Here is a 27,515-nt window from a genome sequence, read left to right on the forward strand (position 1 = left end):
ACTCTGTAATTGATGTACGCTCAGAATGTTTCCCCTCAGCTAATGAACCCCGCCCTTGTTTCTCGTTAACTGTGTCATTAAATGCTCACCGTCCGTTCCGTAACAGGAACGCAGCTCTGGGCTTTGAGCTTTGGTATATTTCCTGTTTTTAATGAGATACCGAGATAATGGGATTTATTACTTTTCTCAAGTAAAAGGGTTTCTGGGAAAGCATTAGGTTCACAATAAACGCTTGAACACTTGAGGGAAATTTCCACTAATAAGGGATTCAGTCTGGAAGGAGCACAAATGGGCATTGCATCCGCACTGTCCGCCTCGACAGCCCCTCGCAGCGGATACACAAGAGCGGGAGTTTCAATGAGCTTTTATTGTTTAGGCAGCGGCTGAGCTTTCTCAGGTTGCTGCTGCTCTTGCTTCGGTTTCCGAAACCTGTCTGTACTTACTTTCCCTGGTGCTCGCGTCCGGGGAGGACTTTGGGAGAGCGGCTTCGGGCGGTTTGTCCGGCGCATTTAACTATTTTGGCCAACATAATTCTGGAAGCCCTCGCCCGCGCCGCTTCCCCTCAGCCGCAGCAGGGCCGGTACCGGGCGGGGACTGCGGACCAGCCGCTCCCGCCGAGGAACAGCCGCAGGGCAGTCCCAGCCCCGCAGAGCAATCGCAGCCCCGCACGGCCCCAGGCCCTCCCTTTCCCTCCCAGCCAGCCCTGAAGGGTTTGGAGCACAAATCCCGTGAGGAGCAGCTGAGGCAGTTGGGGATGTAAAGCCCGGAGGAGGTTCCGGGGGACCTTATCACTCAACTACCTGAAAGGAGGCTATAGCCAGATAGGGGTCGGCATCTGCTCACAGGCAACCGGGTGTAGGACCAGGGAACATAGCCTTAAAATGCGCCACCGTAAGGTTGGACATTAGAAAGAATTTCTTTACAGAAAGGGCGAGTGGACTGTCCAGAGAGATGGTAAAGTCACCATCCCTGGAAGTATCCAAGAAATCACCGGACGTGGCACTCAGTACCCCGGTTTGGTTGACATGGCGGTATTCGCTCACAGCTTGGATTCGAGCACCACAGCACACCACCCAACCCGATTCATTCTGTGATTGTGGAAAAATGGCGACGCTCCGCGCGCGCTCCCGCCCAACGGCCGCCATTGGCCGCCCGCCATCGCCCGCCCCGCCCCGGCCCCGCCTCCAGCGCGCGGGTACGAGCGCGAGCCCGCCCGGGTTTCTCGCGAGATCGGGAGCGGCCCCCGCGCTCAGTTTGAAGCTGCGCGCGCGGACGCTGTGGCCGTTGCTGGCGCGCGCGGGGCCGTGAGGGGTCGGTCTGTCCCGCAGGCGCTGCTGGGCCATGGGAGCCAAGAATAAACTATTGCAGGTCCAGGAAGCCTTTCAGCTGGCCCAGAAGCCTCACCAGAACCACGCGAAGCTCGTGGTGGCTCTGAAGAGCACTTATGCTCAGGTACGGCTGCTCTCGGGCGGCCCGGCGCGGGGGGAGCTGAGGGCCCCAGCGGCTGCTCCGCTGGTCCCCCGGGGGACAGGGGCCGCCTCCGCAGCGTTTCCTTTAAACGAACACCAGTGTGCCTAAGGAGAGCCCGCGACTTAATAACAAACAAACAAAAAGGACCCCCAACCCTCCCCAAAAACCTCACCCAAATGCCGCAAAACCAGGCCGCTGAACTATTCCGCACGGTTGTCTCCTGCGAACGCGGCGGTGATGGGTGCCCGCAGGCGTCGGTGATGCCGCGGGAAGGTGTTTGGATACCCGAGATGTGACTCTTGTGACACAAGATGTAATGGACGGGGTGTTGATTATCGGCCTGAAATCTGTCAGCCGAGTGGAACCCCGCGGTCGTAATGTGCCTGCTGTGGAGTTACAGCAAAATACTGAGGAGGGCACGACAGCGGGTGTGCCCCGACTGCTGGCTGTAGACCTTTAAAAATTTAAATTCATTTGGAAGCTGTCAGTTTACTTTACTTTATTTTTCTGTGGTACAGCTTTGAAAGATGAACCGGCTAGTTATCTTTTCTTGTGGTTTGATTTTTTTTCCCCAGTTGGATGATAAAGAAGGCTTTAGTGAAAAATTCATTCACTTCCTCAAGTACGCTATGATAATCTACAGGCGGGAACCAGCAGTGGAACAAGTGATCAATTTTGCAGCTAGATTTGTTACTTCATTCTATCAGACCGAGAAAGAAGATGGTAGTGAGGAGGAAGAAGAAGATAATTTACTTCTGAATTATGTGTTTAAATTTCTGCTTGAGGTACAGTTAACATTTATTCTTAATTGTCTGATGCAAAAAATGGAAACTTTTTGTAGTGGGGAAAACTTGCTGGTACTTGACAATGCTTACAAATTAGAACTTGAGAAGTGAAAGCAAAACAAAGCTAGTGCTTGACAAGTAACACCATCCTCATTCCCCCAACAGAAAAAGATCCACCACATCCCACACAACAATCCAACAACTGGATTTCAAAATCTGGGCTTTTGAGAAAAAGTGAATGTTCTCCTATATGCCTGTCAGATACATCACTGTAGGCTTTGCTATAGTTATATTTATAAGCATGAAATTGCAGTGTGGTGGAAATTAATTTATACTCTTTGTTTGATAACAAAAATATTAAAAGATCTTCTGTACTCAGATCAACTGTGGTTGGCATATGTATTATTCCTTTCTGCTTACTTACATAGAAAGATAAACAGTTCCAATAGCATGAACACATAAATAGAATTACATTTTCCTGTGCTATTGATTTGCCATGGAAAGATTATGGATCAGGCCTAAGATAACGAATCATAATTGCTAGTCTATTTTTTTTTCTTCCAATGTCTTATGGAGGCAGAGCAGTAAGTTGGCTAATGCACTGCAGGCTGCGTGCAGTGGGCAGCTTCCTTTGTGAAGGCACTGCTGATTTTCTAGAGTCTCTGATCCAGGCAATGGGCTGTAATTGCTTTTCAGTTCTGTGACTTTAATCTTAAAAATAAAATTAAATTGGAAAAGCTTTTGAAACATAGAAGTGCATATTTAATTCATTCTGTAGACTATTAGCCGCTTAGATGTGCATATTAATGGCCTTGTGTTGGAAATGAGAAAAGTGGGATTATAAGAATACCTTTTTTTTCTTTCCCAGTCTCACGATGCCAGCAGCCACGCGGTTAGGTTCCGAACCTGTCAGCTTGTTAATAAGATTTTAGGAAATATGCCAGAGAATGCTGAGATTGATGATGACTTATTTGATAAAATTAATGAAGCTATGCTGATTAGACTTAAAGATAAATTTCCAAGTGTGAGAATTCAAGCTGTCTTGGCCCTGTCAAGACTTCAAGATCCTAAGGATGCAAACTGCCCTGTTGTTAATAGTAAGTAGTATTGGTCTTTCTCTTTTGTCTAGCAACATTTGGTAATTTACATTACATTAAAGCATTTTAAAGCCTGGGGGTTTTTTAGCATTGAGTAAATGTTTGTTAGAGAGTATTCTTGTAATGATTTGTAAACTGTGAAACTCTTTGCTAGAGGAGGTGGAATATGCAAGTGTTATGTGTGTTCAAGGGGAAAAGACAGAACTGTTAGGAGAGATCTGCTAGACAATCATACTGGGCTCAGGCTGCTCTGGAACTGTGTGTAGAAGGGGGCTTGTGGAAGTGTGTTGTAAACTAGAGTGGAGGTATGATACATGTTTGTTCTTGCCCTCTAAGGACCCTTTGGTACTGTTAATTGAATTAGTACAAAACTCTTAGAAGAGTAGAGGTGATAGAGAAAAACCATTGTCTCAGATGATGATCACTTTTGTAAAAGAGATCAGCATCTCTGCGAGGCAGGTATCTTGATGATGTTTGTGGGTTTCTTTGTGTATCATATGATTCTTGAGAAAGCTTCTGTATCCTTTGCCTCGAGGTACACAAAGTGTAGGCTTGTACCAGCTCAGCTGGTATGTCAATTGTGCCCTGATTAATCTTTGCATAATCTTTTTGTGAAGAATTACTTAGTTGGAGTTTTGTGTTGTTGAGGTAGCTTCTTTTAAAATTTTTATTTATTTTATTTTAGAAAATTTTATAATTTTATTTTCAAAATGTTGTCTATTTATTTATTTGTTTTTTACTTATTTAGGAGCACACAGATTTCATAGTAAATAATTTTCTCACAGAGCAAGATGAACTGATATATACTCTGATTAAACTAATTTTATTGTTTCTTTGGATTTTGAATAAGGTTCAAGAATATAATAAAAACGTGTGAGGGATTTACTGCAAGAGTTTTGGTAGTTTTAATGGAGATTGCAATTTTCCATTTATAGGAAATTTGAGGATTTACTTCAAAGATAACGAAGAGGAGATACAACTAGTGAACAGAGGTCTTAAAGAGCCAATATATGGAAATCTTTTTTTTTTTTGGCTAGTAAATGACAAAGTGGTTATTTATGGGTGGTGTCTAGAGTGGCAGTTTTTGGAGTTATTAATTAAAGATCTTACTTATGATTGTGAACATTATTTCTTTTGATGTCATAGCTCAGCACATTGTTACCATAAAGCCTTGGGGTTGTGACCCTGATCTGTTTCCTAAATTATCAGCTCTCCAGGGGCAAGAGAGGGGTTTTGGTAACAGCTGCTGAATGTTTTTTAAAGTATTTTCTGGTTTTCTGTTTCCAACTCATATGAAAGCATTATTAGGACTACTTTATTTTCAGTTTACAGCACGTTGCTTGAAAATGATTCAAACTCAGATGTGAGACGTGCTGTGCTGTCATGCATTGCTCCCTCAGAAAGGACTTTGCCAATAATTGTAGGCCGTACCATGGATGTCAAGGAGGCTGTCAGGAAGCTGGCATATGAGGTAAATTGGATCACTTACCCTTAATGTCAAAGGCTGACTTTGGAAAAAGGCTTTACATCTTTTATTATATTTCACTTGACATTAACAACAGTTAAATAATTGATTTTCATTTACCAAAATTAGGAGGGCGGTGATTTAATACAAGTTTTCTAGTTAAAACTTCTGAATTTGACTGTAGAATTTGCTTGATAGGAATTACTTGTGTGTTAGAATTTGTCTGTTGAAGATCAGATAGTAACAGTATAAATTATGCATGCAGTCTGTTGTTTTCTATTTATGCATTTTGTGATGTTATTGAAGAAATTTGCTTCTCTGTTATCACTCTGTGGATGTTAGGACCACAGCAGTAGTAAAAAATTGCATCGTTTTGGTATTGCAGTTTTGAGAATTATCAACCATTACTCCTGTTTACATGCAGACATAAGTATGCTAACGTGTCTGTTTCTTATGCAGACATCTTAAGCAAGATCTTGAAACAAAATGTTCCATTTTTTCGCATAGAACTGTCTTGTGCTTTTTTTTATCTTCAGTTAGATTCTTTTTTTCAATGGAATCTCTGTGTTAGTAGGCTTTTTAAGGAAAGTACTATTGTAATTTATTGCAGGTATTCATTACCCTGGACCCTTTAAAGGGAGAGGATAGTATTCATGACCAAATGATGCATACAAGCAGAGCTGAGGAGTTTCTAAGCTATGTGTTAACTTTATTTTACTTTACATTTTCTTCCATGCACGAGGATCTGCTTGTTAATGTGTTGGCACAGTGCTGTTGGGATAGGTATTACAGTTTCTATTGATTTAGAACTTCTGTGGATAGTTAAAACTCAAAGTTTAAAACCATAGGTAGGTAATGGGTTCATTTGTTATTGTATATGGAAATGTATTTTAATGTCTTGATTATTTTTAAGGTTTTGGCAGAAAAAGTTCACATGAGAGCTTTGACAATAGCACAGAGAGTTAAATTGTTGCAACAAGGACTTAATGACAGATCTGGTAAGAGAATCATAGGTTTCTTAACATCTTAACACTAATGTTTGAGAGAGAATACTTTCTAATATATTGGGGTGATGTATGCAGAAGCTGTGATGACAATAATAAGGAGCTCAGAGGGAGTAATGAGGTACCAGAAGTATTTAGACACATGAAATCTGCTTGCTGCTTTGTTTTTCCAGGCCCCTTATAGTGAACAAACCAGAAAAGAATTACACTTTCAAAAAATCTAGAAACTGAAGAGCTTTAAAATAGGACCAAATGCTATTAAAATTAAAAAAACAATAATGTAATTAAACACAGAAGTAGAAAAATGTAATTAATTTGATGTACTCAGAAATGTTTCATTACAGATATTTTGTAACTAATAAATGTATTTAAGAATTTAAATGTGAACATTGATAACAGTTTGAAAATATGTGCTTTCAGAGAGAAATCTTCTCAGCTGGTTATTTTTTTGTTTACTTTGAATTTTATCGATTGAATCTTTGACCCTTCTGCGTTTCACCGTGGGGCAGCTTTATTCTTTTGAATGTCTTTTGTACTGTATCACTCTCTAGGGAAGAGCCATTCAGAATGTACTCATAATTGTGTGTGGTGGTGTTGCCAAAAGATGGAAGCATCACCTGCATCTGAGCGAGACAATTTTGGCCTGCCTATGTAGAGCATCATTTTGTTTTTTTATTTCCCCCAACGGCAGCAATAATAGGCGTGAATTTCACAATAGAAGGTACCAGTTTTACTGAGTGCTGATATGCAATCCCCCTACTTTGTTTGGAAAGTCTGCACTAAGTTGAATTTTACTCTGAGAATTTCCCTTGCTGAGTGATGTGCTGCTTGGGAATTGTGAGAATTATGATCTCTGTGGATATTCACTTAGAAAACAAGAATAAAGTACTGCATTCACTGGGAACTAGAGCTCTTTAAGGTGTGTCATGCATGCATGTGTTTCTATTGATCTGTTCTTTTTGGCTAGCTGGGGACTGTGTTCTGTTCTTGACAGGAAAGGAGACAATCAGCTGAGTCCTTTTTTATGCTGTAGAGAACTACATTTAAACAGAACCACCTCCTTCTGTATAAGAAGTTTCAGTCACTTTGCCCCACCTATCCTGAACTGATCTGTGGTAGCCTACAGTAGTAGCCTACGGAAGTTTGCATGATTTGTTTCTGAAGTCCAGCACTGAAAAACCCATGTTCTGGGTTACTGTTCCATATTGTTACACTAGTTTGCTGTTTTATCTAACTAGTTGCTGCTCGTCTGCTGGCTGCCACCACTCCCTGCTAATGCTTGGGTTTGAGAGATACTTCTTAGCATGAATGCATTTCTCTTAGTAATCTTTCCGAACTGGGGAGGAAACTCCTTTCCCTAATTTTTTATGTGATCCTTCCCTTGTCAGGAACAAGTATTGTTGTATTCCCTTAAAGAGAAAGGACAGCCTTCCTATGTGGCCTGTTTTTCAGTGCCATTGATGTGTTTAGCATAAAGAAGTGCCTTCTTTTATGATCCAGGATAGATACTTTTTTAGTGTCTGTCTCTTCCTTAGGATGATTTTACACCCTAGTTGTTGAGGACTTTTCCTTTACATCTAGAATCACAGGGGAAAACATCTTCCAGGGTATGTAGTTTGACTGATATCATATGTTCTTTGCCAGGTAAGATAGGTTTGTGTTCCAAATTGGCTATTCTGTATTGCAAATATTGCAAATCTTGTAACCCTGAATATATATATATCCTTATTGAATTTGGTTATCTGGGTAACTCCTGAGCTAATGAGCGAGGAACCTGTTATTCCAGGTATCTCCACTGAAATTTTGGATGTTTTTCCATACTGGCTTCAAGGCTAAGACCTTATCTAATTATGAGGTCTTCTCGACCTTATCTAATTATAAGGGCTTATAATTAGATAAGGTGTAGAAACATAATCCACATTCTGCTTAGTTCTACTTTTCAGGGTGAGTTCAACTCTCATTCTACTATATTCTAGTTTATGCTTTTCACCTTCTTGGAGAGGTTTCTTATTCTTAGGACTGTAATTTGGTTTTTTCAAGGCCTTTTACCATTCTTTTTGAACTCAACTATATGTAAGTGCTACATTTAGTATAATGAGTTACTTATAGGAGGAAAGATGAATGTTGTCAGTGTGTGTGGACTTTGTTTCCCTTATCCTGGATATTGTTTTCTGAAAGAGCTTAAGAGCATAATTGTTTGCTCCCTAGTTACTGTGTTCTTACCTCCACCAGACTCCTAGCCTCTCAACTTCCCCGCTTCAGTCTGGGTGAATGCATTAACGATGCACACATGCTGGATGTTCCCATAAATACTTTTTTCATTGATTAAATAGTACTCTACTGATCCAGGAACTGTTTCTTGTGGCAGTATCATATGTAAACTTCATAATCCATTAACACAATGGAAGTAGTATGAGAATTCTGTGTGTCAATTCACATGTAGTATCCTGCCTCCGAAAGTGGCCGATTCCTGAAACAGAGCAAGTGTATAACAATGCTTACTCTGTTATATATTTGGGACTGGAGCATCTCTGTTACAAGGACAGGCTGAGGGGGCTGGGCTTCTTAAGCCTCAAGAAGAGAAATCTGAGAAAGGATCTCATCAATGTCTGTCAGTATCTGAAGGGAGGGTGGCAGGAGGATGGAGCCAGGCTCTGCTCAGTGCTGCCAAGCAATAGGAAAAGACCCAATGGGCAGAGACTGATGCACAGAATGTTCTGCCTGAATATAAGGTAGAATTTCTGTACTGTGTGGGTGACCAAACACTGGAACATTTGCCCAGAGAGGCTGTGCAGTCTCCCTCACTGGAGATATTCAAGAAGTGTCTGGATGCAATCCTGTGCCTTGTGCTTGTGGGGTGGCCCTGCTTTTGCAAGGAAGTTGGACCAGATGACCCATTGTGGTCCTTCCCAGTCTTACCTATTCTGTGATTCTGCTTTTGAATATTTCTTTGTTTTACAGGAGTTTGTGGTTCATAGATTTTCTGGGTTGAGGTGCTGTCTTTATATGTAAATTTTTTTTTTGGATAGAGGGTTTTTTTAAATTCTCTGTGAGGGGAAAAATTACATTGCCTCAAAAAAAGGGTGCACCCTAGATAGTTCTTGCTCAATTGGGTTTTTCTTTATTTAAGGTAATGTTAAGTTTAACTGTATAATAACTTTTTTTGCAAAAAGACTTCTATAGAAAAATGTTTTGTGAAAGTATATTTAATATTTGATATTTTTTTAAACTTTATTTTAAATTGTTTGAATTCCTGTATTGTTAGATGCTGTTAAGGAGGTAATGAAGAAGAAGCTACTTAAAGCCTGGTTACAATTCACTGAAGGGGATGTTTTGGAATTGCTTCATAGACTGGATGTAGAAAACTGCCCAGAAGTGGCCATCCCAGTATTAAATGCTATGTTTTCATTATCTCCACTTCATGACATTGTTCAGAACTGTAAAAACCTCGATAGCAGGTATGCAGAGCATTCATTTCCAAAAGATTAGTATTTTGTATGAGAATATAAAACTAAATTCCTTTTAATCTCTTAAGATACTGGCACATTTCCAGAGGCTGTGAGGAAGTTATTTCACTATACTGATGCTTTTTAAAGCCAGACAATCCCATGTCTGTGGCTTTGCAGTGCAATGCATGTAGCATCTACTGATTTCCAAATATCTGTCATGCTACTAACCAGAATACAAGGCACTTGTTATGATACTGGGCATTTCCTCCCATAACACAGAGTAAGATTTTGCTGTTACTTTTAGATCAGTGACAATTTGTCATTTAATTTTATCATCTGACATTAGACTTACAACAGTTCAAAATCATTCCATTCTGATTGGTCTGACTTTGATCCTGAGCAAAATGAAGCTTCCATTCTGAAAAACTGGGCTGAGATTTTTTTTAAGTAGCAGATCTGTTAGACTAATGATATTTTGAAACGTAAGTTAAATTACTTATTTTGTAATGAGGCTTACATTAATTTAATTTATGGAAAACACTAGGGTTGTTCTTGTATGGAGTTTCAGAGTACAGCTTGAATGATAGAGTATCAGAATGATAAATGGCTAGATTTTTGAAGTCTGTGATTTCTGTTAAATTTACATTTAAATAAAGACTTGTCAGATTAATGAGAAGCTGTAAAATGATCAGTTTTCATCTACATGTTGCTTAGGGTGTTTCTGGCTGGGTTTTTTGTTTGTTTTGTATGTGAGCAATCTAAAGCAAAACCAAAATTGTTGATAGTTTACAAGTAAAATGGGATTCAAGGGAGTAAAATGTACCACTGCAGTGATAATGTCTTTTCTGTTTTGAGGTAGAATTAATGAATTTTCTGCTTCTGAAAACAAAGATTAATTGCCATGCTTGGCATGAAAAACACTATGAATCTAAAAAGGAGTGGGGAGTCTCATGAAGGGTGATCTACCTATGATGGCAAATGGATGCTGAGCCTACAGAGTTGCTGAGAAGTTGTATTAGATTTTGTATTTGACACACATGATTGCTACTCCACTATTTTGTCAAGATCTTGTATTAAGAATGGAAGAAACAATTCATAGAAGCTGAAAAATACTTTCATGCAGTTTTGCATTTCTGTGGATTAATGGTGCTCAGTTTTCCAGACTTGTGCAGTGATAAAATGTTTCATAAAGTACCTGGGTGGTTGCTCTGGAAGGTCTTAAGGGCTAGGCAGAATATCTCTGCAAATTGTGTGAACAGCCTTGAGTTAAAATCCTGACAAGGGCAAGGTCGTGAGTGGCTTGTGGAGCTGTGTCCTTGAGAGAGGAAGTTATTTTTCTCAATCTGTAACTATTTCTGTGGGGAATACCTTTGACAGGGTTTTATTTACGTTTTAGGAACTAATATTTGTTTCCTATTTTCTGGTACTTCTGTGTATTTATTATTTTAGACTCTTTTATTCATCTCTTCATATTGCTTTGTTTTTCTTTAGAAAGCTGATTCCACTGGAGGATTTAACAGCTGAGAATGTGTTATATTGGAGATGTCTTTGTGAATATCTAAAATCAAAAGGTGAAGAAGGTGAACTTGTACTAGAACAGGTGTTGCCAGAAACAGCTATATATGCAGATTATTTATTGAGGTACATTTCATTTAAAAATCTCTTACCACTAAAGTAGAATTTTTTTCTTAAATTAGAGAATATTTCTTTTATTCAAGTGTTCAGGTATCCTGCAGACCCAAAATTGTGCTTGAACAGTGATTTTAGCATTTATTCACTTTTTAAAAAAGATTTTGAGAGATTTTTTTTAGAGCTTACAGGAACCAACAGTTCATCCATTGTTGACATTTGTGAAAATAAAGTAAAATTCTGCTGCTGTCCCTAAGAGAAGCATTTTTGAATTGAAGCTTCCCTTCTCTTTTTGCCTGCTTAGGGAGGCACACTTCCTAAAAAATTATGTTTGAAGGCAGTGACAGAACTGCAAAAATAAGCCAGTCACAGAAGAGTTATTTAACTGGAGGGCAAAGGAGGGTGGAAATGAATGTTTTGTTAAGGCAATGTTTTTACCCAAGTGAAGAGTGGCAATTTTTTTCTATTTTGGTGGGGTGTTTATTTGTCTGTTTTGGTTGGATTTTTTTCCTTTGTTTGTTTTTTTGGGTTTTTTTTATCCTTTTCTCACTTTTCTGGGTGCAGTATACTGGTAGTCATTACAAAAGTCATTGCTACTTTTCAATGTGGAATGTGAAATGTGTTAACATGTTTCATAAACATTTAATAAATGGAGCATCTGTGCTTCCTTAGTTTTGAAATGTATATCCGCTCTGGTGGGTATACATTTATTCATTCATTGTTCATTTAACAATCCATGAAACATTTCTGTTCCAAAATAATCTGTTTTTCAAGAGAACATTTGTTCTCCATACATCCAGTGTTAGTCAAAGTGCCTTCAGTTACATTGCTCTTCAGGATGAGGCTAAACTGAATCAGGTTTGCCAGTGATTGTTTATGGTATCAGCAGTTAAACTCTTCATTGTTGACTGCTGTTTCAGGTAACATCTGCAGTTCTCAATCCTCTGCTGTACAGTTGTGCAGTGCACTGTGAGGGTGTTAGTTAGGAGGAGCAAGAAGACACAAGTCATTGGTACTTCAGGAAAAAGCAGGATTGGGAGCTGCATTTTGACTGTTACCTGGTGCAGGCAACGTTATTGTTAAACAGTGGGAAACACTTAATTTTCATTTCAGATGTTCTTAAATAGTAGTTACATGCAAAGGTTTTTTTGTCCTAAATTTGAAGAAAAATGTTCAAAATTTTGCTAAAAATAACAAGCTGTTACTGAAAAGTATCTTCAAAGCTGGGGTAGAAAAAGGCATCTTTTTCACAGCTCATGTCAGTATTTGAATTATATTTTGTGATGTTGCATTTTGTACATGTTTCACTCCAGATTTTCTGAACATGCATAACTTTCACTGATAAAATTTTGATTAAAAAAAATTGAGTCTAGAAAAATAAAGAAGTGGAACAAGCTGATTACACTTTCCATGCTATATGGCTAAATGTATCTGATAACAGATTATATTCTGTGATGATATATTGAATCAGGTTAAGAAGTCAGCATACACTTTCATGATTTTTTGACTCATAGCCAACATAACAATTCTGAACTTGTAAAAATACATTGTACCTAAATATGCAGAAAATAGTAAGAGAAATGGTACATCTATACATTTATTCCTAAGATGTAACATTTATGCCTGTTTACAGAACTGAAATCACATGTAGCATTACTTGACATTTTACGTTTGTTACTGTATTACATTCACAAAAGGGATTTTTAAAATGAAGTCCATTATTTTGAAACTGTACATTATTTGGTATAAATAACTTCCTGAAAAATAATCCATGAAAAGAACACAATCATTTTTAGGGTTTGTACCAAATGTAGCCACTTGTTTATACAGGACAAGAAAGTGGTGGGATTTTTTATTGGGGGTGGTGCAGGAGTGAATATTTGGATTTGTTTGGAGTGTATGTATGTATTTATTTATTTATTTACTTATTTATTACTGTCCAACAGTGAATCTGAATATAATTATTTCTGTTCTGTTTGGATTCAGTTATCTTCAGAATATGCCAATTCTCAGTGAAGAAGAAAAAGAAGACTTCAATTGTTTTGAAAAACTGATGACAAAAGAATTTATAGGCCAGCAACTGATTCTAATCATAGGCTGCATGGATACCATGGAAGAGGGAGGAAGGTAAACTTAAATATCAAATTTGTGTTACTAAGCTTAAGACACTCATGCCTGAGGACAGGCATAGAACCTCTGCTTGGAAAAGAGCCTGACCAAACAGACGAAATACAGTTCTAATGCTAGCTGGAATAGAACACAGTCTCCTTAATGGAATTGGTCCCAAAATTGTGCCAAATATTGTCTGCTTACTTTTATGGAAAAGTAAGTTCTAATGCAGATTCAACATTGTTAGGGGAAACAAATTCAGTTGTTTTCATAAAGTATTACTGCTTATTTGGAGCATAGTATGTAAAAAATAAAGGGAGAAAACCAGATTGCTTCACAACAGATGACTTGTAGCAAGTAGCCTGTTTGTTTCTTGTGCTTTTAGGCTATAGTCTGCTAAGGCCTGAAAGGCTACAAATATCTTAGATGCCAGGCTAAATTGAACTGTGTTAACTTATAATTTGAATAGTCTTTTGGTGTGAAGTAAGAAGAGTGAATGGATTTGGAAATTCATACCATCTCTGGTATTTTGTGAAAACTTGCAGTTATGATAATATAAACACAGCAGTAATTTCAAACTTTCATTGGAATGTATAAATGTGTGCCAGACTGGCAGGTTAGTTTAAGTTGTAATTTTTTTTTTTTTTTTTAGTTTACAGTCAGATAAATTCCATGAAAGCAATCTGCAGTATTGATACTGACTGTTTCTGCTGGTATAACTTTTCTTTGGACAGTAGGGACATTTGATTAAAAAATTCAGCATTTTTCTAATCCAGAAAAAACAGGTAAAATCAGTAAAAGACAAACATTGCATAAGTAAGAAGATATATTTGGCAGTTAATGTATCTATGGAGAAAAGTTTCTCTCATACTGTATTATAAAGTCTTCACACTATCTCCAAGTTGGTAGGATATTAACTCTTCCATTTTCTTAAATAAGCTAACATAGTTTGGTTTTTTTTTCTCTCTAATTCAGAAAGCATCTGCTAGTTATTTTACAAAAGATTCTCATTTTACCTTCAACTTCAGCAGCACTTATACCTCTGCTTGTTGAAAGATTGCTGAGTATTGTTCAGGATGAGGACAGAAAGATTCAAATTGTAAGTAATTTTAAAAACTTGTTTTTTAGTCTCTGTCTTCCCCTTAAATCAAACAGCCTTTATGAAGCATTGTAAAAGAAATACCAGTATTTAAATATTGTCTCCTTCCCCCTTGTTTTTTTGGGGGGTATTTTTTGGGGAAGGGGTTTTTTTTATTATTTTGGTTTCTAGCATATCTACATTTTGTGGTTTTCTAGAGACTTTTATGTTTAGAGGTGTGACTGGTGTTGTAAATGCAGTCCTCAAACTAGGGAAGTGTTACACTTCAGTTCCAGAATGCTTTATTGTATTAGGTGCAAAGTGTTTTGATGAAAACCTTCAAAGTGAGGATGGTGTAGATTTCCAGGTTTCATATTTCTCTTCCCTCCTGTAAGCTCAGACAGGTGCTTAAGGTGTTCTTGTTCCTTGCTTACCCAGGTGAATGGGAGAAAAGGGGATTGAAACATGCTCATGGTCACATTGTATGTTGTCAAACTGAGGGTTACTTACAGGGAATGAGGTGCTAAGAGAAACTGCACAGATGTGCAATATTTCTTCTTTGGAAAAGTTAAATGCTTAGAATATATCTGAAGTGGTGTCAATGGCACTAATACACTGTTTGTAACAATAGATTGCAGAAATTATATCCGAAGTTCGTGAGCCAATTGCTGCAGTTGAGCAGCCTGTTGATGCTGCTGAAATAAGAAAGCGGGAGCTTAAGGTGAGCAGATTTTAGTTAATAAGAAAAATAATTTTTTAAGCTTAACCATCCCGAGTTTTATATGGTAGGTTAATATTGGCTAGTGTCAATAGTGTATCACTGGCTAATACCACAGAAGTTATGATGTTAATTTTCTTTTTACTTTGTATTTCAGCTGGCTGAAATAAAAGTGAAACTTTTTGAAGCAAAGCAAGCGTTGGAAGAATGCATTGCTCTTCAGGATTTTAACAGAGCATCAGTATTAAAAGAGCAAATAACTGAGTTGGAGCACACAAAAAATGATCTGATAAAAGCAGCAGAGCAAGTTGAAATTAAAGAAATGCGTGTGGAGAAGGTCTCTTTCCTTCTTGTATTCCTAAGTGCTGGTTATGTTTTAAAATTTATTCTTTGCTTTAAAAGAAAGCGTAGCTCTGCCTTGTCTCAAATACATTTTTAAAACTGAAACCAAACATTTACAGCACTGGTAATCTTCTGCAAGTATAGAAGCTGATTGTATGCTCTAGCAAGAGATAAATTGTATAGCAGCTGATGGTATGCTCTAGAGAAAACAAATTTCAGTTGAACTATTCTTTTGTCTTTGAGTAACTAAAGAATTCTAAAAGGGTCTTGTTCTTACTATTTTAATTTTAACTAACTGGAAACATAAAAAGGAATTTATTTTGACCATAGCTTATAGACTTGCACAACAAATGTGTAGTGGACAGGAAATGTTTATTTGGGTAGGAACAAATTATGATTAATGGCCCCATTCTTCTTATCATCATAGCCACTGTTTGTATTGATAATGTTTTTCTCTTTTCCCTGACCAACTTGAAGAATGATCCTGAAACGCTGTTGAAGTGTCTGACCATGTGCCATGAGGTTCTGAAGATCATGTCGCTTTCTAAAGGAATCAGTCCAACCATTAATGAAATCATTCAATCTCTGGTATGTAGGAATACAAAATAACTCGAACTCCTTAGTAAATGCAAAAATATTAAATTATGCCATTGCATTGTTCATACCATATCTAGTCTGTTTTTTCTTTTGTGTGGATTTTTATAATTGTCTCCTCAAAACTATTTCAAGGACATCAAAGTGGCATCTGTATTTCACAGCTTGGAACTGGGTATTGTTTCTCTTCTTCACTTCATTACCATTCTCAAGAATGGTAATGTCTTTTATGAAGAAATGTGTAGGCTTGTTGTTTTGTGTTGGTTTTTTCATTTCCCAGAGTGATCAGCTCCATTTTGTTTGAAAACAAATATTTATTAAAAACAAACACAAACCAAAACACTCACGTGGCTTTGGCCATTATTTTGTTGCTGATTTCAAACAACATATTCAACCTGCTTCTGTTCATACCTAGATAAACAGAGTGTTTGGTAGTTGCCATTTTCCAATCCTGTATCACAATAAATTGTTTTTAATTTCAGGGTAAACATAATTTAGTACTCAGAGTTTTATTTTCAATTTATGTATTTTGTCTACAAAGTTTAATATTATTGTTTTCAGATACTTCCAGGTGTAACTAATGTCCACCCAGCTGTGAGAAATATGGCAGTTCTGTGTTTGGGTTGCTGTACCCTTCAGAAACAAGAATTCGCCCAACAACAGCTTCCACTGCTGTTACAGGTAAAATATCTGATGAGAAATGAAATGGTCTTTGTGACTTAATAAATAAATCTAGTCCTGTATCTCTAACAAGCTATCATACACAGTAATGTTCTTTGAGAACCTGTAATTGCTGATTTTCTGAACATCTGGAGAGTGTGGTTTCCTGTAGATTTTCTGATGTCTAATAGGATTCAGCTTATCTCGGTAGTAGCATGTTTTTCCTTTGTAAGGTCACCTGTTGTCTTAAAATTTCCCAGGAATTCCTTATCTTTAAGGTCTCACTTTCTCTTCCAAATCTGTCATGTATTTGTTATTCAATACAGAAAAGAGAAGCTGTTGGATTCTCTAAGCCTTCCTTGGGAAACCAAACTAAAAATGTGTCTGATGGTTTTCACATTTCTGTTCAATACTTACCTGTGATATTGGGTGTCTGATTTAAATTCAGAATAATTAATATGTTTATATTAAGGATTAAGGAACAGTTCTTAACTAGAGGATAAGGCAATATTCAAACTAACAAACAATAGCATGGCCAAACATCTATGGATATGGAGCATGTTCTGATACCAAGCTAATTATACCAAATATGGCACTTGTTAACCCTGGGTTTTGATCCTGGCTTTGAGGGAAGCGTGGGTGGCTTTGTAAGAGTGTTCAGGCAGACACTGGAGCAGTGACAGCAGGAGCTGAGCTGATGTGCTTGGTTCAGACAAGATAGCCGAGTTGTCAGTCATAGCAGGAGAACTTCGGGTTCCTAAAAAAGTAACATTTATTATTGTTTGTAATTTGCCTTTGAGTATGGCACATTAAAAAAAGAGTTTGTTGGGCGAGGATTTCAGTTACTTCAGTAACCTGAATTTTTGAGTTAAGTAATCTTTCTACAGGTACTAAACCCCACAATCTCTCTGTAGGAAGCTATCTGAAGCAGAGTGTTGAGCTAAACAGATGTAGAATCTCTGGGCTAAGCCCTGATGGTGCATGGTTTTACTTGCATCTAATTTGAACTAGAATACATATAGTAACTTATGTAACTTTGACTTTTATTACTCTCTTGGTCCCTGTTGTCTTTTTACATACTGTTGATTTTAATTAAGCTGTACTTTTATTTAGCTATATTTCTAACACTCTGGAGCTACCACAGGCAAACAGACTTTGTTTGTCCAGTGTCTGTTTACAGGTTGAACAATAAAATTGCATCTCACACATGGATGCTCACTCCATGAGTGAAATTAATTTGATTTTATGTAGTGCAAATTGCACAGATGGTATTATAAATTCAGGTTTAAATTTGTATCTCACCTTCCTAAAGTTTGAAAATTGGCTCAAGTATTATATAAAGTTTCCCAAAATAATCAATCTTATTAAAGGAAAAATCTTATTATGCCTAGTTTCATACTACTGGAAGATGATATATTTATTTTTCTTATTACACCTAGGTTTTACAAATAGATAATATAAAGATAAAGCTCAGTGCTTTAAAGGCAATCTTTGATCAACTAATGCTGTTTGGAATTGAACCTTTTAAAACCAGAAGAGACAATGACTCTCAAAGTGAAAGTGCACACACTAGAACTGAAAATGGTGATGACAAAAGTGAAACAATAGAGGAGGAAGAGGAGACTGCCACAGTTCACAGCCTTCTGAAGCTTCTTTCTGGTTTCTTAGACAGTGAGGTAAGGAATATTATAACATTTGCCTTAGTTTTGTTTTAAAATTATTTTTATAGATGGCTTATTGTCCCATTCGGTTGCCTGGGAATATTAGGTGATGTGAGTTGAAATTAATGGTCTAATACTAAAATACCTGTCCTAGAAAATGACTACAAGTTTGTCACTGGTACAGGCTGACATTACTCTTGAGCTGCTTTGCATTCTGTGCAGGTGGAAATATGTGAATATAGAGAAGTGATTGGTAAGATAGCCTATATCCTATTAAAGTATTGGTGAAAAACATTACATTTGGTGTACTGTGTATATGATGAAATTTTTCTTCAGTATTCAGAGCTTAGGACAGAAGCTGCAGAAGGCATTGCCAAACTGATGTTCTCTGGGAGGCTGATCAGTGCCAAGCTCCTTTCTCGTCTCGTGCTGTTGTGGTATAATCCCGTCACTGAAGAGGATACTCGGCTCCGACACTGTCTGGGAGTTTTCTTCCCTTTATTTGCTTATGCAAATAGGTAATGCTCTTTGTCATTTGTTATATGACAATATACATTCAGCTAGTAGCTGTAGAAACCTTTTTTTTGGTCTTGCACCAGTAGAAATGGCAGAAATGCAAATTAGATTTAGGCATCTAATTCAGCCTCCTATGCATATTGCTTTTGAAAATACATAATCTCAACCTGTGACCATTCTGAAGAATTTCCATTAATTCCCTGTTACCCCTGTAGCTTTGCATGTTTTGTGCTTTTTTCTTTTTTTCTCTAAGCCTACAAGTGAAACTGTTCTCAAAGATATTGAATAAAATTAATTTTAAAAGATGTGCTTTACTTATTTATGCTGTTGAGCACTATAGGTAGGCTTTGAAGTATCACTAAAAAGGAGCTAGCAGGAATGCTTCGAAAGAAAACAATCAGTGCCCAGCAGCAGGCTGCTGGCTTGTGGTTTGGGATTTGTTTTTGTTTTGTTTTTGAACCAAGGAATACTCCAGTTTAAATTCACAGCATATTCAAATCTCTGTTCATTTTGGTGGTGGACGAAAGAGGTAGAGGATTTATAAAAGGAAATTAGAGCTTAAACAGCAATTCTCATCTCCTTTTACTGCTGCTGAAAGCTTACTTTTCAGCAGCTGCTAGTGGTTTTATTGAGTTAGAACAAACTAAGTATTTATCTGCTTTTTTATAGTTAGGTTTTAATTTAGGTGTATTATGCTACCTTATCTATTTTTCGAACCAAATGGAAATAAATTTTTGTGGCCTATACGTTGCCACATTAAGAAGAGTAGTACAAAGGGGAGTTGTCTTGAAGAGGCAAAAACCCCCTAAGCAATGTATTTTTGCTGTTCTCAGAAAAAAGACAAAGAAAAATACCCAGTTTCTTATAGAATGGGGCTTTTCCTATTTAACTTCTTATGAACATAACAGAAAAATTGATTTCATATGGTCCCAGTATCTCTGATAATGAGTAATGAATTTAAGCTTCTAATATTGATATTATTTTGCTTGTGAATATCATCTTCTGATGCTGTGAAATTCATTCTCGTTTTTATGAGTTCTAGTGATTGCCTACCTGAGTAATCCCATGTATTTCCAAGTCATTTGCAAACGAGAAAATTTCTTGTGGCGCCTCATAGATGATTTTTTTTCTTGAAAAAATAACATGGTGTATGTGTTAAGCAAAAATCAGAAAAATTTGTGGAGAAAAAAATCCTGTGTCTTAGTCTGGCTCATTGACTGAGACTCTCTGTTTAGTTAGGAAATCTCATTTATTTTCTGTCTGAAAACATGATCTGCATCCTGGATCACAAATGGTCCATTTTAAGTTGAGTAATTTACTTTCTTCAGTGACAGATACTGTATTATTAGAAGCAGATTATTAAATACGGTGTGCAATTCAGAACTTGTCTGCAAAGTTGCCATTCAGTAAAAGAGAATTTGGGTAATAAATGAGATTTGGTAGAGGCTTATACCTAAATTTGATACTGATCTCTCACTGAATTTTAGAATAGAATAGAATTCTATTCTAAATTTTGGCCTATTCAAAGGCCAAATTCTTGCTTTGGTTCTTTTGTAGCTAATTGAAGTGCTCAAAAGGGTTTTTTTTGTCAGCCGGTTTGGCAAATCTAGCAGCAAATAATCTGCATTTTCAAAAATGACTTGTTTTCTTAGTTCTCTCCTGTAGTTGTGTTCAAATAGGAAGTTAATATAAGTATCAGCAAGAGTAAAGGCTTCACTTCAACTGTACCTTGTACTTTTTGACATCTTACTTGTTAAATTGTTTTGACAAGTCTTGTGGAACCATACTTTTAGACAACTTGCTGCAGAACCAAGTGAAACCTGATTTTTAAGGCTTGCTTGGCAGGTGTTACGAACTCTTCTGAGAAAAAAAATCACAAGTATTTCTTCCAAAAATCCTGTTAACCACTGCATACTTTTTTTGCCAGGTTTCCTTGCTTTCTTAAGCAATGAGAACCACCCCCATAGGAAAATGCTAACAGAGAGAAGGAATGACCAGAAACAAGATTAATCTATGAAAATGAGTTAGAGAAATGTATTTATGGAAATGTTTCCTCTTGTCCTTCAAGACAGAATATGTCTGTATATATCAGCTGGGTTTTCAGTAGTAAGGATGAATGTTCAAATTCTTCAGAGGAAGGAAGTGTTACATAAAACTTGCTTGAAATACCGTGTGCCAAAATTTCAAATGGTATTTCAGTTTGAATATCTTGATCTTGCTGGCTGTTGCTACCAAGTTTGGCTGCTTCCACTTTGCTTTGATTGCTGTACCAGGTCAGTGAACTTCCATCATGGAAAAGAAAACTTAATTTTGTCTTATTGTGCTACTAATATTTGACTTCACTGAAACAGGTCTAACCAGGAGTGCTTTGAAGAAGCTTATCTTCCAACTCTGCAAACACTGTTAAATGCTCCTGTAACATCACCTTTGGCTGAAGTAGATATCAGTAATGTTTCTGAGCTGTTAGTGGACCTCACCAGACCAAGTGGACTGAAATATCAGTCCAAGAAGTCTCAGGACTATCAGGTACAGTGTGTTAAACTGTAGGACAATAGTACTTGTCAGATTAAGAACTGCTCCCCCTTTGCTTACTGCTCCTGTCTGGGTCTCTCTGGGATTCCCAGGGTCAGAAGTTGGATTAAATGAATGCTTGTTCAGGTAGTGAAGTCTTCTGGCTTGACACTTTCCTGCCTCTTTTCCTCTCCTCCTATCCCCAGTTTCCATCCCTCTTACAATTAAAAAATGCTCGTAGGCACTTGCACATGGCTTAATGTTCATATTGTGGAAGATATTTATAAAAATCAGTTAGTGAATGTACTGAAAACAGTGCATTTTAGGAAAAGGTTTGCTGTGTAAAATGGCCAGCTATTTAAATCAGATTATTCTCACTGCTGTATCTTGTAAATAGTTCCCAGCAAAAGTACTAATACCCAATTTCTTTCCTTTGCAGGAGTTAACAGTGCATGATACTTTAGCCATGAAAATTTGCACCGAAATCCTGGTGGACCCGACTGCACCAGATGTCCGTATTTATGCAAAAGCTTTAAATTCACTAGAACTCAGTAGTTCATCTACAGAGAATCTTCTGGTGTTACTCAGTGAGATTCAAGAGGTAGTGCCTAAATAACATGGTTCTTACTTTTTAAATCATTAGTAGGCTAATATTCTGATATGCTTAAAAATGAAGGGCCTTTTGTTTACTATGACAATGTGACTGGAATTTCTCTTCTAACCAGTTTTGAAAATAATTTTCAAACCATTTACAATCATCTGAGCTGTTATCACTGCATAAACCATAGACAGTATAACTAGCTTGAAAGTGTGCCCAACTTGATACATTGCAGTACAGTAAGTTCTTTTGATAACTGTGGTGTAGTTATTTTTTTTTAGTTAAAATAAAAATCAGCATTAAGACTTGCAGTTTTGCAGCTTATCTTTAGTTAATTATTAACAGCTAAAATTTTACACCTAAACTTATGGTATAATGGGAAGATCATTAGGCCACATGAAAAGGATGCTTGATTTAAGATGAAGTGGGAAGGGATTACAAGAGTTTTACTTTGGTGCTTTTATTAATATGGAAAAAAATTGAAATTTGGGAGTGTGGCACATGAACACAATGGTATATAGAAATGCTGATAAAAATGCTGAATCCACTATGGCTGTATCATCTAGAGGTAGCTGTACTCTGTGTCCAGTTGCTTTAATTTTTTTCAGGTTTTCTTTAAAAAAAACATGGAAAAAAGGGATTTTAGGGCCTAGTATTGAAAGAGAAAGTGTTTCTTGATTGGTCACTTTCATGCCATACATTGTATCCTTTGTGCAGCAATTTCAACAAATCCTATCAGTGGACAAATATAATAGATAAAAAATAGTTGTAAATCTAGGTGACATTTAACATTAAGTGTTTGTTCTCCAGAAAGTGGAAGATAAACGATGTCAAAGAGCTATTGAGAAGATCCAAATGAAATTGAGCAAGGATCCTAATGTGGGCAAAAACCACACTGGAAGAACTGAGGAAACCTGTCTGTCTGAAAACACCCAGGAAAGAGACATCACATTGTCTGAAAACACTGTTCACAATGAAGAAGGTAATTCAGGAGGGGTGTAGTACAGTAGCAGGTGTACAATTCAATGAATTGTTTAGATATTATGAAAATAAACAGTAGGACTTGGGAGACAATCACAGCTTCTTCAGCTGCTCCCCCCTAACACTTGTGCTCCACACCCTTCCCCAGCTCCATTGCCCTTCTCCAATTCACTCCAGCACCTCAATGTCTCTCTTGCAGTGAGGGGCCCAAAACTGACCACGGCATTTGAGCTGTGACCTCATCAATGCTGAGAACAGGGGAGTGGGCACTGCTGGCCACGAAGTCTCTGGTATGAGCCAGGATGCCACTGCTGGCTCATGCTCAGCTTACAGACATTCAGCTGCTACAGCTGGTCCCTTACAGTATCACTGTCCTCAAATGGAAAATCACTGTTCCCGTGCTCATGGTCATCTGATTCAGGGCACTGGGCAGTCTGAGTCCATCAGTAATGTTAAAGAATCAAGCAAATAAAGCACTGAATGGCTCTGCTTTTTCTCTAGTCGTGTTAGTCAGGTGACTGACTCCAGCAAGTCCTTAGTCCAGTGTTTTGTTTGACCTTTTCCTGCTTTTTCTGTACTTTCAAAAGCCCTTCTTTACTGTCTCACAAAACACTGACCACATTGAACTGTAATTGAGCTTTGGCTTTTTGTGCCTTCTCCCCACATGTGTGAACCACAGCTGTCTTCTTCCTGCAAAGCCAGACCTTGTTGTCAGACATCTTGCAGTTCCTTTTTCATCTTGATCTCCAGAATATCTCAAGCTGATCTTCTGTCCCGCTTGCTCAGCTTCCAGCACAGTGGAAGTGGCTGAACAGTTGTCAGGAGTAGTTCATATATGATTGACCTTTGCTGGGGTGGAGTTACAGCTCCAGTGGAGTGACATTTTAAACTTCATCTTAGCCTTATTAGCTAGTTTCTGGTTTAAAGAAAAAGTGGGGTTCAGTTTGTGTGGCTTTTTACTGTAACGGCCAAAATTTAAAATCCCAGTATTTAAGATAATCAGCTTTTAATTTATGACTTCTGCATGTGTTATTCTGTTTAACAGAAAATAATAAAGATGCTCCTAATACTCCAGCTAACGAATTTAAAGAAACTCCAAAATTAAGATCTACAAGAACCAAAACTGGCAAAGGTACAGTGGCTACAATATTCATTGTTTTTAATAAAACAATTTCATACTAACTTTTTGTGAATGTATAGATGGGAAAGCCATTCGTACTCTGTTGTAGTTTTAACAATTGTATTTGTTAAAAAATTAAAGTAGTTTGTTCTGTGTAATTCTTGTGCTGTTAGCCTCTCCCAATAACAGAGATTTCAAAAAAGGAAACCAGGACTGACTACAGGCTTGCAGATAACCCAGCCAGAGCCATTGACAGTAACGTACAGGTGTTGCTGGGAGAAGCAGAAAACTGGGGGGCTTTTGTTGTTGTTTTTTTATTACCACATTCTATCAATGCTGACTGCAGATTTCTATGTTTCAATGTAATATCAAACACTGAAGAAAGATAGATACAAAACTAGTTTAAGAAAATAAATGGTACCAAGATACAAAAACCATTTTTGCTTATACTTAGGACAGCGGAAAGCAGCAGAAGTGAGGTCTGTGAGCAGAAGAAAAACTGGTGCAAGTGTAAAACGTGGTCTTGAAAGGTAAGTCCTTGTCTCCCCACCATCAAAACCATGATGTCAGCTCTAGCAAGAAAATTTAATTCAAATGTTTTTCTTTCCCAAACCTGTATGCTTTGATATCCTTTGTTCCTAAAACACTGATAAATATTTAAGGAAAAAAAAATCTTTGAAATTTTGGTACTTTTGAAACAGTGGCAAGTTCTGCCAAGGAGCCTGTAATATATAACATACCTTTAATGTTGAGTATATTCTATATATTCTAGCTGAAAAAAGTCATATTTTTGGTTTATATTATTTCTCTTCTTCCAGTTAGTTTTTTCTGCCTTTTTTAATCTGTTCTGTGGAAGGACCAATTTTTAAAATTTAAATTCTTTTTCCCCCTTCACAATTTTGTTGCTTGTTGTCCAACACATAGTTGACAAGCATCTAGAAATGACTGAGAAGTGAATATAGACAATGGATTTCACTCCTTATGATCTTGCAGGATATAAGCATTAAAACAACATTACAGTTGTATTTTTCAGCTGTGCTCAACTCTTAAGCAAATGATCCATTTATTGTAGACCTTCTTGTGACCAGGGTCAGTTTCTGGCATTTGCCTATTCGGTGTGTATGCTTTGATTCCATCTAATTTTGGGCGAATTTTGCCTATTTTGCAACTGCTTATCTGTTGGTCATCTTTACTGATACTGCTATATCACTTGGAAAAGACCAGTATATTCTCAAAAAATAAAAAGTTTATAATTGTTAAGAAGTATTTCTGCTCTATAAGACCATGTTTCAAGTTTGTTCCTATAAAAGCTCTTCAGTTTTCTTAGTCTTTTTTACCTAACTCTTAAATAATCTGTGTTTCAGTTGTGAGCAAATTCCAGAACCAGCCCCAGTGTCAAGTTCAAGGCCTCAAAGACGAGCAAAAACTCTGGCACTGGAGAAAACCCGAATGAATCTTTCAAGACTATTGAACGAGGAAACAGATGAGTGAAGACAAAAGGATAAAGTGCCTTTGTCAACACTGGTAATTAACATCAGAGTTGAAAATAAGATTTTTCTCTTGCTAGTCGTATTTACTCCTTTTATATGAATAATTTATAATTCTACATTTCTATATTAGTTTTTTTAAAATAGATGCTTGTATTTCTTGTATTTCCTGATATAAAGTCCCTCTTTCATGTAATAAAAATGGATTAAAATATTACCTGAACTAAACTTGGATTTTTTTCTTTTACTTAATAGGGAAGAATGCATCTTACCTGCAAATAAAAATTGCTGTTGGTACTAAGTATTCCATAGTTAAAGCTGTTTTGATATTTTTACAGGAACGGAGAGTGGTTGCTTGTGATGGCAGCAATTTTGAATGTACCTACTTTTATGGCACCTACTTTCATTTTTATAAGGTTTTATAACAGTAAAACTTGGTCAGCAGATGTGTGTATTTACTGTTCCTGTTAACGTAAAACAGAGTTGATCTTAATTGTGAACTCTGCTTCCTGCAGGTGTGTCTCCACTTTATTGAACATTGTCAAAGTGGTAAAAGTGAGTAACTGATTTTACAAACCCTACTGGAAGTCTACTGGTGCTATATATTGTTATATAGAATCAGTGATGTGCTTTTAGAAAAGCATAAAAACATTTGTGGTACAAAATAAGATGTGGTAAGGAAAGCAGTATTAAAGTACAGACAGGGTAAGAACCGAAGTCCTCTAAGGTCAGTAATGTGTCTCTTTAAAGAAGTATCCAATTGTTATTTCTTTGTAGCTCTGAAGTTCAAAACACGTAGGAAGGGTCAGGAGTTTCACAGGACAGCGGCTGAGACTGTGATCACACAGTAGTGACTGGAGTTGGAAATACTGGGGCAGTCGTGTCCGTGTGGCAGTGGGGTCATTTTGGAGCAGTTAGAACAAACTCACTCGATTCCTCGACATGCACATCTCAACTATTGATGCCAAATGCAGCTTTCTAAGGAACTTGCATTTTAAATGGTAAATCTGCTACAAGTGATTTTTGGTAATTCTCAGAAACAACTTAGGAACACAAATGAAATATAGTATTCTAAAATGTAATACCCAAAGTATTACGCTGTTGCCAAGCTTGCATATTGGAAACAGGGATTGTGTTGCTTTTCATCCTCTGCAGATTCTGTTGGAAACTTGTCAAACTGCAAAATGTCACAACACACTATTCCGCTGGGATTTGCTCTATTCAGAAGCCTCTGTAACTGTGATGAATTAATTTTGTACTTTTAAACACATGAACTAGACCTAGACTTGACTGCCTGTTAAATAATGGTAAAATAGCAGTGCTCACTCATCAAACATTGAGATCCCATGTTTATTCCCACACTAGTTTTAGTTTCCTAAAACCAATATTGTGATCCTTGTTTGCTTGTGTATTCAGTCTCTTCAGCCTACACACTAAAACAGCTTCTCTTGAGAACAGGCCTTTGGCCAGCTGCTCTCCAGGCTGAAGGACAGCAGAGCTGGTGAGCTTGGGTTATGTCTGAAAACTCTCGAGTCAGCAGCCAACTAGAACTCAAAGTAATAATAATAATAATAATAATAATAATTTGTTTAAAAAACAGGCTTCTGCTTGGAGCTAAGGGAGACATGTCCAAACCAGTGAGGTTCTGGTATTTACTGGGTCTTTGAAATCGGAAAATCCATGTGGCATCTCCTCCCCTGGGCACACAGTTCCAGCTGCATTGACTCCAGTGCTTGTAAGACTTATGTCCTGCCTGGCTCCTTACTAATCCTTGTGCTTTGGTGGGGCTCCACTGAAGTCAACTTCAGTTCCTCTCCCCTGGGAACTTTAATTCTCCTTTTGGCTTTCTTGCTCCACAGAATCCACATGCACGTAACAGCTGAGATACATAAAGACCTTCTAAATAGCTCAAACCAGATGAATGTTTATTCTTTTAATCACATTCTGCACTTTTAATCATGTCCAATGTTTCAATACTCAATACCCTCTTGGGATCTTGTGACACCAGAATTCATAACAATCTCTTAGTGACACCAGAATTCATAACAATCTCTATCTCAGTTACTGGATTGCACCTGCAAACAAAAAACCCCTGTAAAGAGGGAGTGCATCTTCAGTTTTGTAAGGCGAATCCTTAAAACCTTTGTTTTATAAAATACAATGTCTTCCAAGGAAATTTCCTTCTGGAAAATTAATTCTTGACAAGTAAAGGACAGACAACTCATCATGAATTAAGAAACC

General features: G+C 37.4%; 1 protein-coding gene across 1 annotated transcript; it reads left to right on the top strand.

Annotated features, from left to right (window-relative positions):
* The first annotated feature begins 1,258 nt into the window (after positions 1-1,258).
* NCAPG (non-SMC condensin I complex subunit G) lies at positions 1,259-27,426 on the top strand. Its single transcript, XM_063401692.1, has 21 exons — positions 1,259-1,452; positions 2,046-2,255; positions 3,124-3,352; positions 4,678-4,823; positions 5,731-5,815; positions 9,087-9,279; positions 10,762-10,911; positions 12,886-13,026; positions 13,984-14,107; positions 14,718-14,807; positions 14,962-15,141; positions 15,624-15,734; positions 16,302-16,421; positions 17,840-18,076; positions 18,398-18,579; positions 20,929-21,103; positions 21,528-21,689; positions 22,497-22,668; positions 23,713-23,799; positions 24,242-24,317; positions 25,152-27,426. Exons 1-21 carry the CDS (start codon positions 1,342-1,344, stop codon positions 25,276-25,278), a joined length of 3,108 nt encoding a protein of 1,035 aa, XP_063257762.1. The 5' UTR covers positions 1,259-1,341; the 3' UTR covers positions 25,279-27,426.
* The last annotated feature ends 89 nt before the right edge of the window (positions 27,427-27,515 follow it).

Source organism: Prinia subflava, chromosome 7, assembly GCF_021018805.1.
Source record: "Prinia subflava isolate CZ2003 ecotype Zambia chromosome 7, Cam_Psub_1.2, whole genome shotgun sequence".
In the NCBI taxonomy this organism is placed as follows: Eukaryota; Metazoa; Chordata; class Aves; order Passeriformes; family Cisticolidae; genus Prinia; species Prinia subflava.